General features: G+C 43.3%; 1 protein-coding gene across 1 annotated transcript in view; it reads left to right on the top strand.

Moving 5' to 3' along the window:
• The window catches only part of LOC126260616 (putative serine protease K12H4.7), a 150,412-nt gene that overhangs the window by 63,063 nt on the left and 65,528 nt on the right, over positions 1 to 21,821 (top strand). The window contains exon 2 of the mRNA XM_049957953.1: positions 13,279 to 13,500. Within this exon, the coding sequence (XP_049813910.1) occupies positions 13,279 to 13,500 (222 nt within the window). The remainder of the gene's footprint in view (positions 1 to 13,278; positions 13,501 to 21,821) is intronic.

Genomic DNA, 21,821 nt, shown 5'->3' on the forward strand with positions numbered 1-21,821 from the left:
TCACAGTAAGTAACTAAAACCTCTTCTAGGTTTTCTAGAGAACAACTAGGGCGCGTGTCTGTCAGTATTAATTCTTATTCTGAAAAAGAACGTACTGCATCAACGGATGTGACGTGGGTGTACTTCAGTTTCGACACCTGTTGGACAGGAATGCTACAATCAGGGGAACTGGATTTTCTGCTAGTTACGTATGCTGCTGCGCACAGGTCCTACAGCCTGGTGTTCTTCTGTAAAACCTTTTGCATTTTTGCCTGTACTTTCTCTCCCACTTCACTTGGTGCTTCATTAATTTTCATTTTAACTTGCTCCAGTAAAGAAATGTTAATAGATAGATCTTCCTGAGCTTTCTAATTAGCAAATAATTTTTACCATGAATGTGTTGTTGGTTCTAATATAAGCCAAATCCTGTTGGACTGAGCGATCTTGGAGTAACTCTTTTGCTGAATTTACAAAGGTGATAGATTTCCATTTATCTTCTAGACTGCTGAAAGATGCTTAGTGTAGTCTTCCGCTGCCGCTAACCACTTGCCCCAGCGGGTAACAGCAGGTTCAGATGGCACGTGCAAGTTGTAATTTGAACGCCTGTATTCTTGATGGTGCCTCAACAAATTCTTTGTTTACAGTGGAGATTAGTTCATTTATCTTGGGGAATTGTAGCCTTACTTACTCCGCTATACGACTGGGTACCATGTGCGATACACGTTACAAGCAGCATCAAAGCATAGAATACATGAAGCAGTTGAAACGCTGCAACCATACATGCAGCGGCATTTGTGAAGGCCAGAATCACCCTATTTTCATCCACACCATTTTGGCATACCACGTTCATTCAACTGTATTGTTGCAAAGTGTCCAGTTGTTTGTTGGTTAGTTTTTCGGAGTTGTTTGGAACAAATCCAATATGCCATTGATGACGCATCTCGGTTGAACTCATCAGCAATCAGATTTGCAAAATACTGACCAAGACTGTTAGTAGATTCATCAACAGAAATCCATGTGCAAGATTTCCCAGTATATTCTCGGATTCTGTGCAATTCGTCAGTGTAAGTTGAATGCACATAATTATAATTTTCACACAACTTTGGCTCTGCAGGAACAGACAGAAGGCCGTTCTTCAAGAAAATCTTTTAAAATACACTCCTGGAAATGGAAAAAAGAACACATTGACACCGGTGTGTCAGACCCACCATACTTGCTCCGGGCACTGCGAGAGGGCTGTACAAGCAATGATCACACGCACGGCACAGCGGACACACCATGAACCGCGGTGTTGGCCGTCGAATGGCGCTAGCTGCGCAGCATTTGTGCACCGCCGCCGTTAGTGTCAGCCAGTTTGCCGTGGCATACGGAGCTCCATCGCAGTCTTTAACACTGGTAGCATGCCGCGACAGCGTGGACGTGAACCGTATGTGCAGTTGACGGACTTTGAGCGAGGGCGTATAGTGGGCATGCGGGAGGCCGGGTGGACGTACCGCCGAATTGCTCAACACGTGGGGCGTGAGGTCTCCACAGTACATCGATGTTGTCGCCAGTGGTCGGCGGAAGGTGCACGTGCCCGTCGACCTGGGACCGGACCGCAATGACGCACGGATGCACGCCAAGACCGTAGGATCCTACGCAGTGCCGTAGGGGACCGCACCGCCACTTCCCAGCAAATTAGGGACACTGTTGCTCCTGGGGTATCGGCGAGGACCATTCGCAACCGTCTCCATGAAGCTGGGCTACGGTCCCGCACACCGTTAGGCCGTCTTCCGCTCACGCCCCAATATCGTGCAGCCCGCCTCCAGTGGTGTCGCGACAGGCGTGAATGGAGGGACGAATGGAGACGTGTCGTCTTCAGCGATGAGAGTCGCTTCTGCCTTGGTGCCAATGATGGTCGTATGCGTGTTTGGCGCCGTGCAGGTGAGCGCCACAATCAGGACTGCATACGACCGAGGCACACAGGGCCAACACCCGGCATCATAGTGTGGGGAGCGATCTCCTACACTGGCCGTACACCACTGGTGATCGTCGAGGGGACACTGAATAGTGCACGGTACATCCAAACCGTCATCGAACCCATCGTTCTACCATTCCTAGACCGGCAAGGGAACTTGCTGTTCCAACAGGACAATGCACGTCCGCATGTATCCCGTGCCACCCAACGTGCTCTAGAAGGTGTAAGTCAACTACCCTGGCCAGCAAGATCTCCGGATCTGTCCCCCATTGAGCATGTTTGGGACTGGATGAAGCGTCGTCTCACGCGGTCTGCACGTCCAGCACGAACGCTGGTCCAACTGAGGCGCCAGGTGGAAATGGCATGGCAAGCCGTTCCACAGCACTACATCCAGCATCTCTACGATCGTCTCCATGGGAGAATAGCAGCCTGCATTGCTGCGAAAGGTGGATATACACTGTACTAGTGCCGACATTGTGCATGCTCTGTTGCCTGTGTCTATGTGCCTGTGGTTCTGTCAGTGTGATCATGTGATGTATCTGACCCCAGGAATGTGTCAATAAAGTTTCCCCTTCCTGGTACAATGAATTCACGGTGTTCTTATTTCAATTTCCAGGAGTGTAGGATTTTCTAGTTATCGAAACCTGGTGTTCGCTGCCACAAGAGCACGACACATAACGGCAGAATTGGTTCTGTTTGGTGGGTTCATCAGACGTCCCAGTCAAAAGCATTTGCTTCAATTTTGATTTTCGTTCTACATTTGTCTTACGTAATACCCATCTGCAAGCTGAGTTAAGTGAGACTTTTTATCACTCGAAACCTAATACAAGAAAGAAATAAGATGTTATATAGAAGTGCGTATAAAAAGTATTCGACATTGTTAATCGACATTGGTACACAATATTAGCAGAATAAAAAATAAAGTAATACATTGTAGCAGTTTTACTTTTCCAACTATCCTGTCATTCACCAGATTTTTGTCATAACTCGAAACTTTAAAAAAATCAAAACTTGATTCATCATTTTGAAAACATTTACGCTGTGTCGTATAGTTGTGACATTTTCACAGTCCTTAGTTTTCCTTTATATCAAAACTGAACTTAGCAGCTTAAAATAACAAAAAAAGTGAACTGAGTCTTGGTATCTCTTACAATTAGTATAATACTAAACAATATTAACAAAATAATCCGCTTTACAAATGCTCTGGTGTCAAAAGATGTGAGAAGAAAGTCACAATTTCTAAATAACAGGAAAAACTAAAACACACAAAAACGTAACTAAATTCTTTGCTTTGTTACATGGTTGGTAGAATATAATTTTACCATTTGTCGTATAGTGCGGAAATTCTGCCAGCCACAGTCTTATAAGACTAGACTTTGAACTAGCTGTTTTCGGTATTTTCTATTCACGCACTGACGCAAGAACAGACTTCGAACAATGAACATGATTCACTTTATATATTATATATTTCGTGGGTGGATACCAAAAGCTCGAAAATGGCCTCGTTTGCCTACAATGAGAGTCGGTGCATAACAAAGAAGAAACGTGATGATTTTTACTACAATTGCAACTCTCCCCTTATTTATGTGGTATTTTTTTCTTCATATGAGGTCAGTTCAAGGCCTATGAATAACTTTCTTTGTAGAAACAGGTAGCTGGCCAGGATACTATGAGCTCCGTTTTTTTTTTCCAAATATTTCCTTCAGTTCTCATATTTTCGATTCTTGTAAGCGATTCTAGTCCTTTGAAAATACAAGAATTTTATGTTACATTAAAGAAATAGGCACCTTTTAAGATTTTAAGCTAAAATAGCAAAAATAGGTGTTAACGTCAAAGCAGGCTGTTTTAGGTGCTACAAAAATACCGGTTTTGAGTTTAATTAGTCACGAAACGCGTAAGTACAAGATTATTTGCAACTAGGAACTCAAGAAAATAATAGGTTTTAGCCTAAATGGCCGCGGTCTACACATCATATGTATGAAATAATCATAAACAACAGATCTGCATCTGAGGCACAGCAAACTCACATGTTGTTGGAAAAGTGATATCTGAATATACCAAAAATAATGCGATGCTATCTCTTAATAAATTGCTTATAAACTTTTAGTAGCGTCTGTATGTCAAAGAACGTGTCTGGGGTCAGATTCAAGGCGCCGGGAAAGAAAGAATAAGATTTACAGAACTTAAAACACGTTATTGTGAAATAACAATTACGAGAAATAATGAAACATTAAACAAAAAGAAAAACGCATTCTGTTTGGAAGTGCCAGACTGAAAAATCAAAGTACGCTGCATTCCATAACTTGTTGCCCCGTACCAGACATGCTTGGATCAACAGCGGCCCTTTTGAGGTCATACAGGCTGTTGAAAATGTCCTGCGACGACAAAAAAGTAGTTTCAAATACTCTCAAGCATGTCCAGTCGGGTTCACGTCAGATACCGCAGATTATTCCTTTCGGTTGATTACTGCCACGTGTAGGAAGTGTTCAAGGGGTGAGTGCGGTTCACTCGTGTGTTATCGTAGGTTGTATGGCTGCACAGTAGTTGCAACATGCTGACCTGATGGTCCACAGCCCACTGAGAGAGGTAGCGCAGAAGTTTGCGCGGTGGACTCGCTTTCAGGAGAATCACGTTTCAGATCCTTGTTCTGCACTCTTCATCCTGGTTTGCGTGATTTCCCTAAATCGCACCGATCAACCACGGGGATAGTTCCTTCAAAAAGGTCACGGCCGATTTCCTTCCCTTCCCTTGACGTTGAACTGCAATCTTCCTTCCATCCTTCTGCAGTGCCATTAAAAATTGTCCTCGACAGTGATGATATACGCCCGAAATCCGCAGATGCGGCCTCCTATGAATTCCTCGACTGTGCCAACCTTTTCATCTCAGCGTAACAACGTCCTCATTTTCTAGATCCTTTCGAGTCTCTATCTTCCTCTACATTTTTTACCCTCTACACCTCGCTCTAGTACCATGGAAATTGTGCCCTGATGTCTTAACATACGTCCTCTCAACCTGTCCCTTCTCCTTGTGTGTGTTTTCCATAAATTCCTTTCCTTTCCTCTCCGATTCTACGTAGACCTCATCGTTCCTTACCTTATCAGTTCACCCAATTTGCAACACTCTTTTGTAGCACCACATCTCAAATGCTTCGATTCTCCTCTGTTCTGAATTTCCCATTGTCCATGTTTCACTGCCATAAAGTACTGTGTTCCAAACAGACATTATCAGAAATTTCTTTCTCAAATTTAGACCTATATTTGATACTAGTAGACTTCTCTCGGGCATAAATACCCTTTTTTGCAAGTTCTAGTCCGCTTTTTATGTCCTCTTTGCTCCATCCATTACAGGCTATTTTGCTCCATACGTAGCAGAATTCCTTGACTACGCCTACTTCGTGACCACTAATTTCGATGCCAAATTCTTCCCTGTCTTCATTTCTTTTACTTTTCATTACTTTCGTCTATCTTCAATTCACTCTCAATCCATTTTCTGTACTCAGTAGGCTGCTCATTCAGTTGAACAAATATTCTAATTCTTCTTCGCTTTCACTGAGGATAACAATGTCACCAGGGGATCTTGTCACGATATTATTTCAACTTGAATTTTAATCCCACTCTTGAACCTTTCTATTATTTCCGTCATTGTTTCTTCGCTGTATACAATGAACGGTACGAGTGGATGACTACATCTCTGTCTTATACCCTTTTTAATCCGATCACATCGTTCTTGGTCTTCCAGTCTCATAGTTCCCTCTTGGTTCTTGTACATAGTATATATTACCATCTTTCACTACAGCTTACCCTTATTTTTCTCTGAATTTTTGACACCGTGTACCATTTTACATTGAGGAACGCTTTTGGAAGCTGGTAAATCCCATGAACGCGTCTTGATTTTTCTGCAGTCTGGCTCCCTTTACCAACCTCGATGTCAGAACTGCCTCTCTCGTGCCTTTACAGTTCCTAAAGCCAGACTCATCGTCGTATAACAAGGCCTCGATTTTCTGTTCTTCTGTACATTATTCTTGTCAGCAACTTGAATGCATGAACTTTTAATCTGATTGTGCGTTGTCGGCTCTTCCATTCTTCGGAATAGTGTAGATAATGTTTTTCCGAAAGCCTGATGGTATTTCACCAGTCTCATAGTTACTACACACCACTTTCAACTTTGAAGTTCGGATGGATTGTTTTCTATATCTTCTGCTTTATTTGTTCTTAAGTGATTTTAAGTCGTCCAAAGCTCTTCTTAAGTCTGATTCTAATAATGAATTCCCTATATCTTTCCTGTCGACTCCCTCACTGAGGCCTTCCATGTGCTGTTTCCACCTGAGTGCTCTCTCCTCTGCATATAACAGCGGAGTTCCCATTCCGCTCTTAATGTTACTGCCCTTGCTTTTAATTTCACTGAAGGTTGCTTTAACGTTTCTACATGCTCAGTCAGTCCTTTCGACAATCGTTTCTTTTTAGATTTATTCACATTTTTCATGCAACCATTTAGCCTTAGCATCCCTGCACTTAATATTTATTTAATTTCCGAATGACTTGTATTTCTGTAATCCTGAACTTCCTTGAACATTTTTGTACTTTTTTCTTTCGTCAATGAACTGAAGTATTTGTTCCGATACCACTGTTTCTTCACAGTTACCATCTCGGCACCTATCTTTTGCAGATGGTACCGGTCCAAAAACTGACTGATCCATCTCTCTGCATTCCTCACACTTGCGCTACAACTTGGCCACGCTCTTTTACAATGATCGTCAAAAGCCACACATCTCTGCGACTCTTCTGTAAAGATACCATGATGTAAATGATTCACTTTCCATATCAAGTGTTTTCTTTGCGGCTGCGCGATTGTAATGTTCTTTCTTCTGTAACGTCGACTCACTTTGCTATGATCCTTTCGCCTTCGGCAGCTCGAACACACGCCTTCTCTGTCAGAAAACTCTGAAGAAGGTGCAGTGGAACTAGAAGCATTACGCGAATCTAAAGGGTGCATAGAGTTTTCTAATAACAGATTAACTGAGTTAATGAGTGAAAAAAAAGTCTTTGAATTAAAATTAAATTACATTCTCACTTCTTTGTTACAAAATAACCTCCAAGTCCGTTCTAATTAGAAGTTACAGTTCTGTCATTCACACGTTCTCACAGTCACTTATTTATTCAGCTTATGGTACAGGGGGAAGCAAATAAAAGTGACCCGGACGAGTGGATACAGCTGGAGGTGAGTGCAAGCATGTAACCACACCCCGCGACGTGTGATAGCAGATTCGTGGAAACGGAGTGGTCAGTTATTTGCTGTTTGGTGGTGTCAAAGTGACAGAAAAGAGTTCCGTGCAACGCTTAGTCCAGAAATGGCGTCAGGCAGGATCTGTTTTGAATAAGTCAAAAAACATTCCGAAACGTACCCGGACACTAGAATATGTGACTGCAGTTCGCCAGAAAAAGCTTCAGAAACCTAGCAAATCAACCGGACGCCTGTTGCAAGAGACTGCCATATCAGGTCGATCATGCAGATGACCATTCCACCTGGACCTGCACATGCATCCCTACCGAGTGTTTGTTGTTCATGCATTAAAACCGCCGGCCGCTCCGCTGTGGCCGAGCGGTTCTAGGCGCTTCAGTCCGGAACCGTGCCACCGCTACGGTCGCAGGTTCGAATCCTACCACGGGCATGGATGTGTGTGATGTACTTAGGTTAATTAGGTTCAAGTAGTTCTAAGTCTAGGGACTGATGACCTCAGATGTTAAATTCCATAGTGCTCAGAGCCATTTGAACCTTTTGCATTAAAACCAGCAGACGCTCCACAGTGCCTCCAGTTTTGTGAGTGGCTGTTCACTGAGATAACAATGAACGGCTTGGACGGGGATCTGTTCTTTATCTCTGCTGAAACCTGGTTTCACCTGAGTGGTTACGTCATCACAGATTCTCGGCAGTGGAGAATCCGCATAACTTTCACGAAACACCGCAGCATGTTCAGAAGGTTGGGGTCTGGTGAGCAGTGCCTACACGTCTCATTGTTGGTCCCTTCTTTCTTCAGACACTGACTTCGGCATGTAACAATGCCAACTCTGAAACCATTTGTGGCAGATTTAAAAGAGGAGGAAAATGCCTACAGTTACTTGCAACATGATGGGGCAGCTGCCTATACAGCCGGCCGCACCTTCGAGCACATTTACAAAATCTGCACTCCTGATAGTGGGGTTAGAAGGGGTCGGCCTGTTGGCGGCCCTAGCTTCCCACCCAGGTCACATGATCTGTCAGTGTGCAAGTACGTTATGCGAGCAGCCTTCAAGTCTAACGTGTATCGCAACAACCCACATAGTCTTCAAGAACTGTAGCAGAACATTCCTGATAAGACCCCAGCAACTCCATCACTCCAGCTTCGATGCACCTTCAGCTTCTTGCTGAACGGGGCCCAGAAGTGCCAAGAGATGAGTGGTGGACCCTTTCAGTATCTGCTACAGACAGGTCAGTGCTGTATTTCCTTTCCTCCGCTGTGTTTCTTTGTACCCTAGAACTCTGATCTCTGGACGACTTTCATTTTCGCCGTCCTGAATTTAACTGAAACTGTTACCGGAAAAGTTACATAACTGTATATCTATGGAAGAATGCTGGTTCTAATGTTCCACAGCTCGATCCCGACTTGCACATTATGCAACGCGGATTTTAGTTAATTAAAAAGTCATAGCTTACACAGAAAAATCTGAATTTCACGCTTTCGTCTCTCTAAATCGCTCACTTTTCGGCACTATGTGGTCAAGTTTAACTCATAAATCCACAAAACTATTACATCTGTTCAGAGCTCCTCCAAACATGAGGAAGGCAGACCTCCGATTCCGAATCTATATTCCACAAAGTGATTCTTCTAGCCCACAAAATGCGCGCCAACATACTCTGACTGGATGAGAGACATCATAGCCAACCCGATATCAGAATTAAACTACACTATCACCCCTCTTTTACACCGGATCAATCACAACTTAATAGCTTTTATGATCAGTTTATTAAATGGACAAGTTTAGAAAACCCACAGTTCTTCAAATTACTTCCTCTTTAAATAAGTGAATTATCGTAATATGTTTGTTGTCTCACCAGTGCTGTAAACTGGAAAATTGTACATTACAAAATATCTCTGAGCGTATCAGTCACTCTATCAGTAGAGACAATTCTGATGCTACCGTTTACTCAGTTAATAAGCACTAAAATTTTAATTTTTCATGTTATTTGCATTCACACCTTCAGTCACATTACTAACTAAACGTATAAAACCAGCAAAATTAACGGAAGTCATAATATTCACAGAAGATAAAGTTTCATGTTTTGGGAAGTGGCAGTATGGACCAAAGCAAGAAAAAAATGTCCAGTAAACATGTGCTCTAAAATGCACACCTTAGAATTTATGAGCATTTGTTCATTAAAAGAGTTATGTTTCAAAGTAGCGAAGATGAAAAAGGGCTGACAGCTCTTAGCGTATGCATGACCATCACCAGCACAAACCGTCACTTATTTATACCACTCCAAATTGTTTTGAAATATAAATATGTTCAGAATTTCTAAAAAAACATGAAACCTTTGTATTGTCAGTAATTACTTATACAAAGGAGCAGGTCCTCTCACACCGGCCTGATTTAGCTTCACTGATCAGGATAGTAAAAACATGCGTATGTTAAGGGAATTTTCATTCACAAAGCAGGCTTATCACATTCACACCAATACTGTTCTATCCTGATTAAATTGAGCTTAACTTAAATTCCATAAGGCAGTGAAGCAATTTCGAAGTCTCGGTTCGACGAAAATTGTCAGTCGATCTCCTGAAAACATTTGTAATAATTATTAACTTTCGGTGAACACATGGGGAAGAACGGAGATCTGCTGGTAAGACCGTGTTAGCCTATTTATTTGAAGTAACTGGATATCTTGAGCATACAAAACGGCAGGTTCGTCCAGTGTAAATCAGACGTTCCCCACTGATCCCGTGCAACACAGCGTAGTAAGCAGACACTGTCAATAATAATCAGTTAAACAATACGCGAAGACACTTACTTTAGTTTAGTTCATGTATTAAATTCCTTCTCATACAGAATCTCATCAAGATGGCGACTAGCTCAACAATACATACATATACATCCTCCTTCTTTCACGGCTAATCGGCAAGATCTCAATCATTCTTTCATAAGAGAAAACAGATAGCAGAGAAGCTATTCCATGGAGTAAATGGACGCTCCAAGGAATAATAGGGCTTGAAACTACTTTGCATTGATAATCATCGTATATTAAAGTTTAGGAATCGGTAAGATAAGAAGAGATATTTCGAGATATGTACTGAGTTATATAATTTATAAAATTTCTGAAAATATCGCGGAGAGACCGCTGCAAGAGACATTACACGTTACTTATACAGTAGGAGTCTGATGGGCTAGCGCTTAAGTGCGAGTTTTGCGACCCATTGTCAGGCTGACTCAGGCTTGTAACGGGTTATCGGCTAGTTGAGTCCTGTGTTTGTGGGCGGGAAAGAATCATCTAATACCGGAGCACATTGCGCGTATTAAGTTTGCTCCTTCTTCCACATCTGCTTTAGTGCAGGCTTGTAACGGGTTATCGGCTAGTTGAGTCCTGTGTTTGTGGGCGGGAAAGAATCATCTAATACCGGAGCACATTGCGCGTATTAAGTTTGCTCCTTCTTCCACATCTGCTTTAGTACCTTGCCTTCGTCTTTCTTGGATGGAGCTTGGAAAGAGTTGATATGACAGCTCTCATGCGACACTAATCCATTTGCACAATTGACAAACCAAAGTTGTGGGCTTCAAAGGTTTATTCTTTGTTAAAGGATAAATGCTCTTGATCACTACCATTCTCTACGCTCGCTACTAATTTTATCGATATCATCTGCGATGTGCTCTATTCAGCACAACGCTACACAAGGAAGTTTACATACTGATGAGGGGATTGTAGATCAATATTCATACAGCGTACGTGCAACCTTTGGAGTAATATTGGTGATGCCTATGGTGGTGTTGATAGTGGGCTGATTCTACAGTTTATCCCGCGCTCCTGCAACCTTACGGATTTCGAAATTATCCTATTTCGTGTCCCGTGGAAGTTATTTTAATGAGTAATGACGAGAAAATGATATAGATTGGTAGAAATTGATAGCTCGCAGAAGAAATCAAAGGCCTCTATATAAACGATGAAGCCTTGTACATAGATGTCAGAACAGTGTTAAGTGGTGAGACGCCAAGATCGATCGCTGAAGAACTTAAATACTAAGTTCAAGTATAAGCCAGACTTCAGATTACATTGTGCTGTTCATCAGAAAAAATACATCCCATTCTTCGAAAGAGAAAAGGAGTTAACGCTTCATTATACGATTAGAGAGTTATGGAGAGATGATAATTTTCTACGGTGGCCTATATACAATGATGCATACATCGGTATCTTGCTAGAGTAGGAATTTCACTGACCAACGTCCTTAATCTGGTGGTACCAGTAACGTAGCTGTCTCACAAAACAGAGGTCTCTCAGTCTTGCTACGAGCATGGGTGTAGGTCTTCAATACACCTGTGTATTCATAAAAATGATAGCCGGAAACGTTATGTACGATGTTAACGAACTGTGTATTCTATGCACGTCATGTGCTTATAAATACAACTGAGATTTCCAAAAGAACTAGTGAGGTGCCTGTATGGATATGCTGACAAATATCACATATAAAAATGAAAGCAAGATTTCCAAAGGAACGATATGCAGAAACAGACTTTCCGATTGATTTAATGAGGATAACGCAGTAACTATGACAGCGCAACAAATGAACAGTGTTCAGAACACTGAATTGGGCACCGCGAATTGTCTGCTAGAAGATTTGACTCCACTCAGTCTGTGTTTAAGACACAACCTAAAAATTAAATTTAAACAATCGTTTGACGTCTTCTACCAAATAATTTTATTTCAAGACGTGTTGCGACAGTGCTGCTTACACAAAATTGTAGACACTTGAATTTGTTTCGATCGCACTCTGCATCGCGTGTCAGCAACACCGAAGTAGAAATCGAGGAAAAAGTCATTGAACAAAGTTATAATTTACTACGGGGCCACTAGCTATCTTCAAAGCACATGAAATATATCGATACAAAATGTCTCATTGTCGTCGGTACAACGTCTTCTGACGACGGTTTGTGGCCGAAACACGTCAGGAAATTTATAAAATATTTCTGGTCCAGACAAATATATAATTAAATTATATAATTATGTCTAATAAAGTTGCATTTTTTGCGTTTATTTTCACACTATTTGCTCCTAGATCCGTCCCAACTTCTCGGCAGGTGATCAGATCCTTCATCCCAACTTCTTTTCAGGTGATCAACTCCTTCACCTAGTTCACCACCTATCCCAACACATCCAATGTTATACCTCACTTTACGACACCATAAACATCGCTAAAACCTACAACAGTGTATGGTAGTCCTGGTCTTCTGCTCAAACTCAACTTCTGCGCGTTAGTAATTAATTACGACAATCTAAACACTTCGTAAGCCAGCCAACCTACCGCCCATTTATCCCACTCCTACGTATAACATGATGTCTGTCCATGAATTGTACAAAAGGCCAGGCAATAAATATAGGAAAATTACTGTTGTCGAGGTCTCTACCTTACAAGCCACAACTATTTAGCCCAACTTTTAAAATACAATTAACCTGTAATTTGCCCCTGGTAACAATGGAAAAGAAAAGCCCACAAGAGACCGAACATGGTGACTGAACTTCAAAACCACCGTGCAGACATGTTTCTCAAAGTAATAAAAGCACATATATTCAACACTTTTTATATTACACTGTCTTCCCCACCCACATCCTCTACCGATTTCTAAAGTTCCCACTTATTCTCAGATTCCTCGAATTCCTTCGCCTGCATTATCTTTCCTGTAAACTCGATTCCTAATACCCTAATGTATTTCCCTCCCTCAAAAACCCTAAGTAACTGCAGCAATATTAACACTACATACTACCTTCTCCGCATTTACAAAGACTTTACAGCCCTCCACAGCCTAACTTTCCTTTGCAGTCCCAGCCCATGTAACTTTCTCCGAGATACACGCTATCAGCCATAACTTCCACTTCCCACCCCAGTAAAGCCTTTCACCTATTCTTTAGCTGCCCAGCTGCAATCATTACAGCCCCCATCCCTACTACATCCAAATACTCATAATGCATCTGTTCATTCGTTCCCTTGTACAACCCAATACCTTTCGTATAACATTTCCCAAACCAACGAAGTTACCTAGTCCCAACATATAACATTACCAGGAGCCCCTATCGTTAGCTTTACTGAGATTCCTCGTTTGCTGCAGATGATGGGTAGAGTGCTGCTACTTGTGGTCGCCCTGGCGACACTGCTGGCGTTGTGCGCCGCCGCCCCCACGGACAACCGCCAACGGCGGCGCCCCACGTTTGACTGGATGCTGAGGAAGCTCCGTCCCCCACAAGTCACCTCGAGAGCTGGCATCGAACAGCAGTGGTTCGAGCAAGTCTTGGACCACTTCGATTCGACCAACACTGCAACCTGGAATCAGGTACGTAAATCGCATAAGGCGGACATCACGGGAACGTAGTTCAATGTATACCTGTGTGGCGACGTAATGGAATTCGAAAGCTTTCTAAAGGACAAGTACAGTGGTACAATACCATTTAATGTCAATGGTCAAACTTTTCAGTGAAGTATCTGAGAAATTTTCTTAAGTTGAAAGGGAAAGCGGCCACAGTGCTCTTGCTGTGTAAACATCACCACGTGCCAGGCTTTATCGTTGTATTCAGAAGAAGATAGGCCTATGGCAGTAAAATAAAACAGTATTTCCTCGAGGCCCTACTTTATACAACAAAGATACACGATCAGCTAATATTTTTCTACAGGGAACTGTATGATAAATTACAGCATATCAAAAGAGACACAGAGAAACTACACTCCTGGAAATTGAAATAAGAACACCGTGAATTCATTGTCCCAGGAAGGGGAAACTTTATTGACACATTCCTGGGGTCAGATACATCACATGATCACACTGACAGAACCACAGGCACATAGACACAGGCAACAGAGCATGCACAATGTCGGCACTAGTACAGTGTATATTCACCTTTCGCAGCAATGCAGGCTGCTATTCTCCCATGGAGACGATCGTAGAGATGCTGGATGTAGTCCTGTGGAACGGCTTGCCATGCCATTTCCACCTGGCGCCTCAGTTGGACCAGCGTTCGTGCTGGACGTGCAGACCGCGTGAGACGACGCTTCATCCAGTCCCAAACATGCTCAATGGGGGACAGATCCGGAGATCTTGCTGGCCAGGGTAGTTGACTTACACCTTCTAGAGCACGTTGGGTGGCACGGGATACATGCGGACGTGCATTGTCCTGTTGGAACAGCAAGTTCCCTTGCCGGTCTAGGAATGGTAGAACGATGGGTGCGATGACGGTTTGGATGTACCGTGCACTATTCAGTGTCCCCTCGACGATCACCAGTGGTGTACGGCCACTGTAGGAGATCGCTCCCCACACCATGATGCCGGGTGTTGGCCCTGTGTGCCTTGGTCGTATGCAGTCCTGATTGTGGCGCTCACCTGCACGGCGCCAAACACGCATACGACCATCATTGGCACCAAGGCAGAAGCGACTCTCATCGCTGAAGACGACACGTCTCCATTCGTCCCTCCATTCACGCCTGTCGCGACACCACTGGAGGCGGGCTGCACGATGTTGGGGCGTGAGCGGAAGACGGCCTAACGGTGTGCGGGACCGTAGCCCAGCTTCATGGAGACGGTTGCGAATGGTCCTCGCCGATACCCCAGGAGCAACAGTGTCCCTAATTTGCTGGGAAGTGGCGGTGCGGTCCCCTACGGCACTGCGTAGGATCCTACGGTCTTGGCGTGCATCCGTGCGTCGCTGCGGTCCGGTCCCAGGTCGACGGGCACGTGCACCTTCCGCCGACCACTGGCGACAACATCGATGTACTGTGGAGACCTCACGCCCCACGTGTTGAGCAATTCGGCGGTACGTCCACCCGGTCTCCCGCATGCCCACTATACGCCCTCGCTCAAAGTCCGTCAACTGCACATACGGTTCACGTCCACGCTGTCGCGGCATGCTACCAGTGTTAAAGACTGCGATGGAGCTCCGTATGCCACGGCAAACTGGCTGACACTGACGGCGGCGGTGCACAAATGCTGCGCAGCTAGCGCCATTCGACGGCCAACACCGCGGGTCCTGGTGTGTCCGCTGTGCCGTGCGTGTGATCATTGCTTGTACAGCCCTCTCGCAGTGTCCGGAGCAAGTATGGTGGGTCTGACACACCGGTGTCAATGTGTTCTTTTTTCCATTTCCAGGAGTGTATTTGAAATACACGCGTGTGTGTGTAAGTGAGCAGCTTCTGTGGAAACAAGAAAACAATTGAAGGACTTGATACAAAGGCAGAGCCTGACATGAGAACTCCAGTGCAAGTTTTCACTCCGCAAGAGCTGAATCCAGCTCCCTTACGCTTAGATTTTAGTGCATTTATCAGGCATTTCTGCGAAAATTTCAACGCAACATTAACAAGCGTTGTACTTCTCTGTTCAAGAGCTTCTAAGTGCTATTAAAAATATAATGTTACATTAAAAAATACTTGCATCAGTGTCTGTAGTTTTATTGCATATTCAATTCTCGTAACTCTCGTATCAACAGAGATATGGAAACAAGTAAGTTTGTTAGCAAATTTACTTTTTAAGTGGAAGTATAAAAAAACTACATATACGGGATTTTAGAGTGGAGGTAATAAAAAGTAACAAGCTTTCATTTACGCCAGCGGAAGGTTGTTACGCTGGTGATGCTCAGAGACGATGTTCGAACTACCGTGTGATGAATATTGTTTTACAGACGGTGCTAGATTCGTATGGATTTCTTCTTGCTGTGGGAGACGAAGCGTTTGGTGTATGAGATAACAACAGTCATTCCAGATGAGCAGACTGCCTTTTTGGTTGAAGCTGCAGCCATTATTTGTAAAAGACCTGGTAGTTCTGAGTGTGTTAAACAATCATTAGCAAGCAGATGTCAGTTTTGCGTCAATCTATTCGGACGACATTTCCAGCAACATCTCTGAAACAATTTTCATCACTCAGCAGTTTAAGCACCTTTCTGATGACCACTAGCGTTAAAATCGTCATGGGCTCATATTGGGGAAATGATGGACATGTGACATTTGTGTTACATAAAAGTTCCTTTTTATGTCCTCCAAATACACAAATTATATATATATATATATATATATATATATATATATATATATATATATATATGTGTGTGTGTGTGTGTGTGTGTGTGTGTGTGTGTGTGTGTGTGTGTGTGTGTGTGTGTGTGTGGTGTTAAAAACTTTCATAAATACCAACTAGTCAGCGATGATTATACAAGGTCCATTCAATAAATAACTGGAAAAGTCGTATAATAAATACAAAACTTTGGCAAAGTTTGTGCTTCTTTGTTGTTTTTGGTGGTGTCGTAGAACTATTACCAGATGAGGTTGGCACGCCTGCCACGGGAATAGGATGCTGGAATCAGTGAAACAAAACGGCAGCATCCTTGCAAGTTTGCACCAACGTGGAGCAGAGAAGTGTCGTTAGATTTCTGTCAGCTGAAGGGTTGAAACCAATCAAAGTTCATCGTCGGGTGGTTGTGGAATATGGTGAAAGTTGTCTGAGTCGAACATAAGTGAACGAGTGGGCAGATAAGTTTAAACAAACAAGTGTTCACGATTCGCCATTCCTCGACGCTCTGTCGGTACCGCCAAGGAGAATAACATTGCAAAAGTTGATGAGTTGATACGGGAAAACAGGCGTATTGCGGTGAATGATTTTGCAGCAACAATGAACATTTGTGTCAGATCAGTCCGCCATACTGTTCATGACGTACAGATGTTCAAGAAAGTGTGTGCGGGATGGGTTCCTAAACATTTCCCATCCGAAATGAAAGACAGGCGCATGGATGCGTGTAGGGAGCTTTTGCGATAGAACAAGTCTGAAGGGGAAGCATTTCATAACTGCATTGCAACGGGAGATGAAAGCTGGGTGTATTTTTACGAATGGAAGCAGGCTCCAGAAGAGAGGCAAAATACAAGAAGGTGCGAACTGAAAAAGTGCTGGTAAGTTCATGTAGACCTGCAGATATTGTGATAATGAACACCACAGTAGGCAGTTAAGTTGAAGAGGAACGGACATCTCTAAAAACGTCCGTCTCGGAAGTTTGGCAAACATACTTGCAAGATAACTGTGAAGAAATTTTAGGTAACAGGAGAATTACTTCAAGGTTCAGGAAACGACAAGAAGTATAAGTCAAGGATTAAATAAGCAGGAAGGGCAAAGAAACTACAGCTAAATATGTACTTGCGTTATGAGAAGACCTCGAAAAAGAAATGGTCGTCGGAATGACAGAGTTGACATCTAGAAAAGTTAGAAGAACTTTCTGTGAAAATAAATGCAATGGCAAAAACAGGCGAGGAATTCCGCTGTTAAATTAGAGGAGAAAGCGGACACGTGGACGGAGGAGGGACTGATGACGGGGTACAAGAAGAAATGAAAGCTGACTTATAACTGGTCCAGTACTAGCGTCAAAGTTTGACAGAGCTTTGGATGACTAGCGATTAAATAAGGTCAAAAATCATTGACGGGGGGAGGGGGAGAGTACGGAGTTCTCGCCTCCATAGACAACTGATCAGTGTCCAACTGCCATGCGGAGGTCCCACGTTTGATGCGCAGAGCTGCCAGGGATGTTTCCTTGGTGAGGGGTCTAGAACAGGGATGCCCAGCCTCGTGATGCAAACTGAAGAGCTACATAAATGATAAGTAGCGACTCCAAGATCTGGGAAGCTGGCCGCAAACCATGACAGCAGTGTGCCGGCCGCGGTGGTCTCGCGGTTAAGGCGCTCAGACCGGAACCGCGCGACTGCTACGGTCGCAGGTTCGAATCTTGCCTCGGGCATGGATGTGTGTGATGTCCTTAGGTTAGTTAGGTTTAAGTAGTTCTAAGTTCTAGGGGACTGATGACCACAGATGTTAAGTCCCATAGTGCTCAGATCCATTTGAACCATTTGAACAGCAGTGTGCTGACCCTACGCTCAGCCATACCGATTCTGAAAGGCGCCATTGGCAGAGGCTAACACGGAGGCCAGCAGGTACTGAATGAACCTATAGAGCCAACAGAGGCAGCTTCAGAATAGGTAACCAGTGAAATTGTCAATCGATGGACTATTCATGCTAGTATGTGTGGTCTGTGAGACTAGAGATACACTATCAAAATTTTGTTAAAGTACGATGCACGTAAACCTAAAGCTAATAATTGTGAAATTATTGCAGAGTCAGCTCAACAAGTAATACATCAAAATTTCTGACAAGTGTAATAAACAGTATAATGGAGAACACAATTAAGGATCTGTTAGATGTCGATCGATTAGGCTTTAGGAAAGGTAAAGACACCAGAAAGTCTCAACTAATTTTTAACTCAACGCAGTGCATCATACGGGACAGAATATGTCCAGTAGATATGGAAGGAACTCAGATTCGCGATGGTGCTGTTTTCTGCGCAAAGTGACGTCGGTGGATTATTGTAAGGCAATATACACTCAGTTACATCATTGAGTGACAGCTCTCTTTGAATGCTAAAAAATGCAAGATAATACCCATAACAAATCCCACAATATCCGACTGCGAGATTAGTGGTAAATTTCAGTCGCCCATCACACAGTATCGTTGATGTCATTCAGACTGTGTAGAATAGGATGTAACAACAGTTCGGAAGGCGATCTAAAGCGAAAGGTTTTAAGCGAATTCTAGGAAAGTTAAGTGTATTCGTAAAACATGTCTCCACAGAGTGTCTTGGAATAAGTGTCAGTGACATTGCTGAAGGCGAACCATCCAGCGCATGGGGACATTAAAGACAGAAATCCCGCGGAGTTATTCGAGAATATAAACAGACAGCACCAGGTGTCATACACCCCATATCTATCATTCCGATAATTACCCACAATTACAACATTAAATTTCGCAACCAGGTTTCACCGTCACCCGTAAAGCCGAGGTTTACATTCGATACGCTAACCAAGGAAAACTTATTTTGGCGATAAATTCGTTATGTTATGCTAGTTTAGGGAGACAGATATATATGAAGATGATCACGTGGACTGAAATGAGACATAAAATAAAAAAGAAGATTCCTACTAACGACTTTTGCAAACTCTGCAATTTTTAAATATTTGGTTGGTGCACAAGTTCGTAGCGTTTTTGTATTTCGGTTGCTACGGGTTTATTTATCGACTGTCATTTTTTATTCCTAGTTCATTGCTGAGTTGTGAGTTTACATGTTGTCATGTGGACGCTAGAAAATGGCGTGCCAAGTCGAGAAATCGGAACATTTCCAACACATTCTTTTGTTTGCGGTCAGTAAAGAGGTGACAGCAGCGGAGGCAACCAGAATCATTTGCGCCGTGTATGGGAGTAATGCCACTGGACAGAGCACGGCTTAGAAACGGTTCTCTCGTTTTAAGGAGGATCGCTCTGACATTAGTAACTCTCCAAGTTCAGGAGGATCTTCTGTGTTTGATGAAAATCGTTTAAAAGCATTAATCCACAATGATCCACGCCAGTTTACTCGAGAACTGGCAAACATGATGAACTGTGATAGTTCCACTATCGTGTGACTTTTTGCATGTAATGGAGAAGGTTCAAAAATCGGCTGTACGGGCATCGGATGCCCTAAGCCAAAATCACCGAAATCACTGCTCGGTCATATGTCATCTCTGTTTGCTCGTCATCAATTGGCTAGTGAAAGACATCGACCATTCCTATCCTGTATCGTTAGTGGTGACGAGAAATGGTGCCTTTATGGAACCGAGAGGAAAACAGCCAAAACAAAGGAGCAATTCCCCGTAGAAAGACCTGCACCCATCCGCAAAAGGCAATGTTACTCATCTGGAGCAACAGCGACGGTGTGATGTGTATTACGAATTGCTTCCCCAGGATTTAATCATCACTGTTGACATCTATTTTCAACAACGGAAAAGTCTTGCAGACGCAGTCCAAGATCAACGACCAGGAAGACTGCGTGAAATGATGCTATTTCACAATAATGACCGGCCTCATTCAGCTTGAGAAGCGCTGGGTTGGGAAGTCATTCAGCACCCACCTCATTCATCTGATCTTGAACCCACGGATTTTCATCTTTTCGACTCTCTATGGAACAGCCTTCAAGGAACTTCCTTTCTGGATGAAAATGCGGTCCAACATGGCGGGACGAGTTCTTCACCTGAAACCACGTGATTTTCTCAGTCGCAGAATCGAAAAGTTACTCCAGCGTTCCATCTGTTGTAAATAATGAAGGGGGATGTGTTATTGATAACTAAATTCTTGTTACATGTATCTGTTCTGTTTATTAAACTTATGGAAAAACGCCACGAAGTTAAGCCGGCCGGAGTGGCCGTGCGGTTCTGGGCACTACAGTCTGGAGCCGAGCGACCGCTACGGTCGCAGGTTCGAATCCTGCCTCGGGCATGGCTGTCTGTGATGTCCTTAGGTTAGTTAGGTTTAATTAGTTCTAAGTTCTAGGCGACTGATGACCTCAGAAGTTAAGTCGCATAGTGCTCAGAGCCATTTGAACCATTTGAAGCCACGAAGTTATGGCTCTGAGCACTATGGGACTTAACATCTTAGGTCATCAGTCCCCTAGAACTTAGAACTACTTACACCTAACCAACCTAAGGACATCACACACATGCATGCCCGAGGCAGGATTCGAACCTGCGACCGTAGCGGTCGCGCGGTTCCAGACTGAAGCGGCTAGAACCACTCCGCCACAACGGCGGAAGGAACACATAGAAAATGTTGTGGGGAAGGCTAACCAAAGACTGCGTTTTATTTGCAGGACATTTAGAAAATGTAACAGACCTACTAAGGAGACTGCGTACACTACGCTTGTCCGTCCTCTTTTAGAATACTGCTGCACGGTGTGGGATCCTTACCAGATAGGACTGACGGAGTACATCGAAAAAGTTCAAAGAAAAGCAGCACGTTTCGTTTCATCGCGAAATATGGGAGAGAGTGTCACAGAAATGATACAGGATTTGGGCTGGAAATCGTTAAAAGAAAGGCGTTTTTCGATGCGACGGTATCTTCTCACGAAATTCCAATCACCAACTTTCTCCTCCGAATGAGAAAATATTTTGTTGACACCGACCTACATAGGGAGGAACTATCGCCACGATAAAATAAGGGAAATCAGAGCTCGTACGGAAGGATATATGTGTTCATTCTTTCCGCGTGCTATACGAGATTGGAATAATAGAGAATTGTGAAGGTGGTTCGATGAACCCTCTGCCAGGTACTTAAATGTGATTTGCAGAGTATCCATGTAGGTGTAGATGTAGAAAATTCTAAAGCAGGATGACCCGACTTTAAAAACAATTTTTATTCTTCGTGTTACGACCGCGCACTATAAAACGTATGAGCAAGTATCTCGATCCTAGTTTTCCACTTAAATGGCACAATATCACTTGACTGTGATACTATTATACTTTAGTAAATCGCTTTACTCAGTATTTATGCTGTAACGCCGAAACGCAATTTTTTATCAGTGTTTTATAAAATTTAGTAACTGTTTTTAATTGTCTTAAACTGCTTGGCTGGCGTCCTAGTGTCAATATACCGTCTTACATCTACTGCATCTACATATATCCTCCGCAAGCTACTTTACGATGTGTTGTGGAGGATACTTTGTGTACCACTCTCACTTCACCCGTTTCCTTTCCAGTGGTGAAAGGCTCGTGGCGAGAACGATTGTTGGTGAGCCTCTGTGTAAGCTCGATTCTCTCTAGTTCTACGTTCGT

Source organism: Schistocerca nitens, chromosome 5, assembly GCF_023898315.1.
Source record: "Schistocerca nitens isolate TAMUIC-IGC-003100 chromosome 5, iqSchNite1.1, whole genome shotgun sequence".
Lineage (NCBI taxonomy): Eukaryota > Metazoa > Arthropoda > Insecta > Orthoptera > Acrididae > Schistocerca > Schistocerca nitens.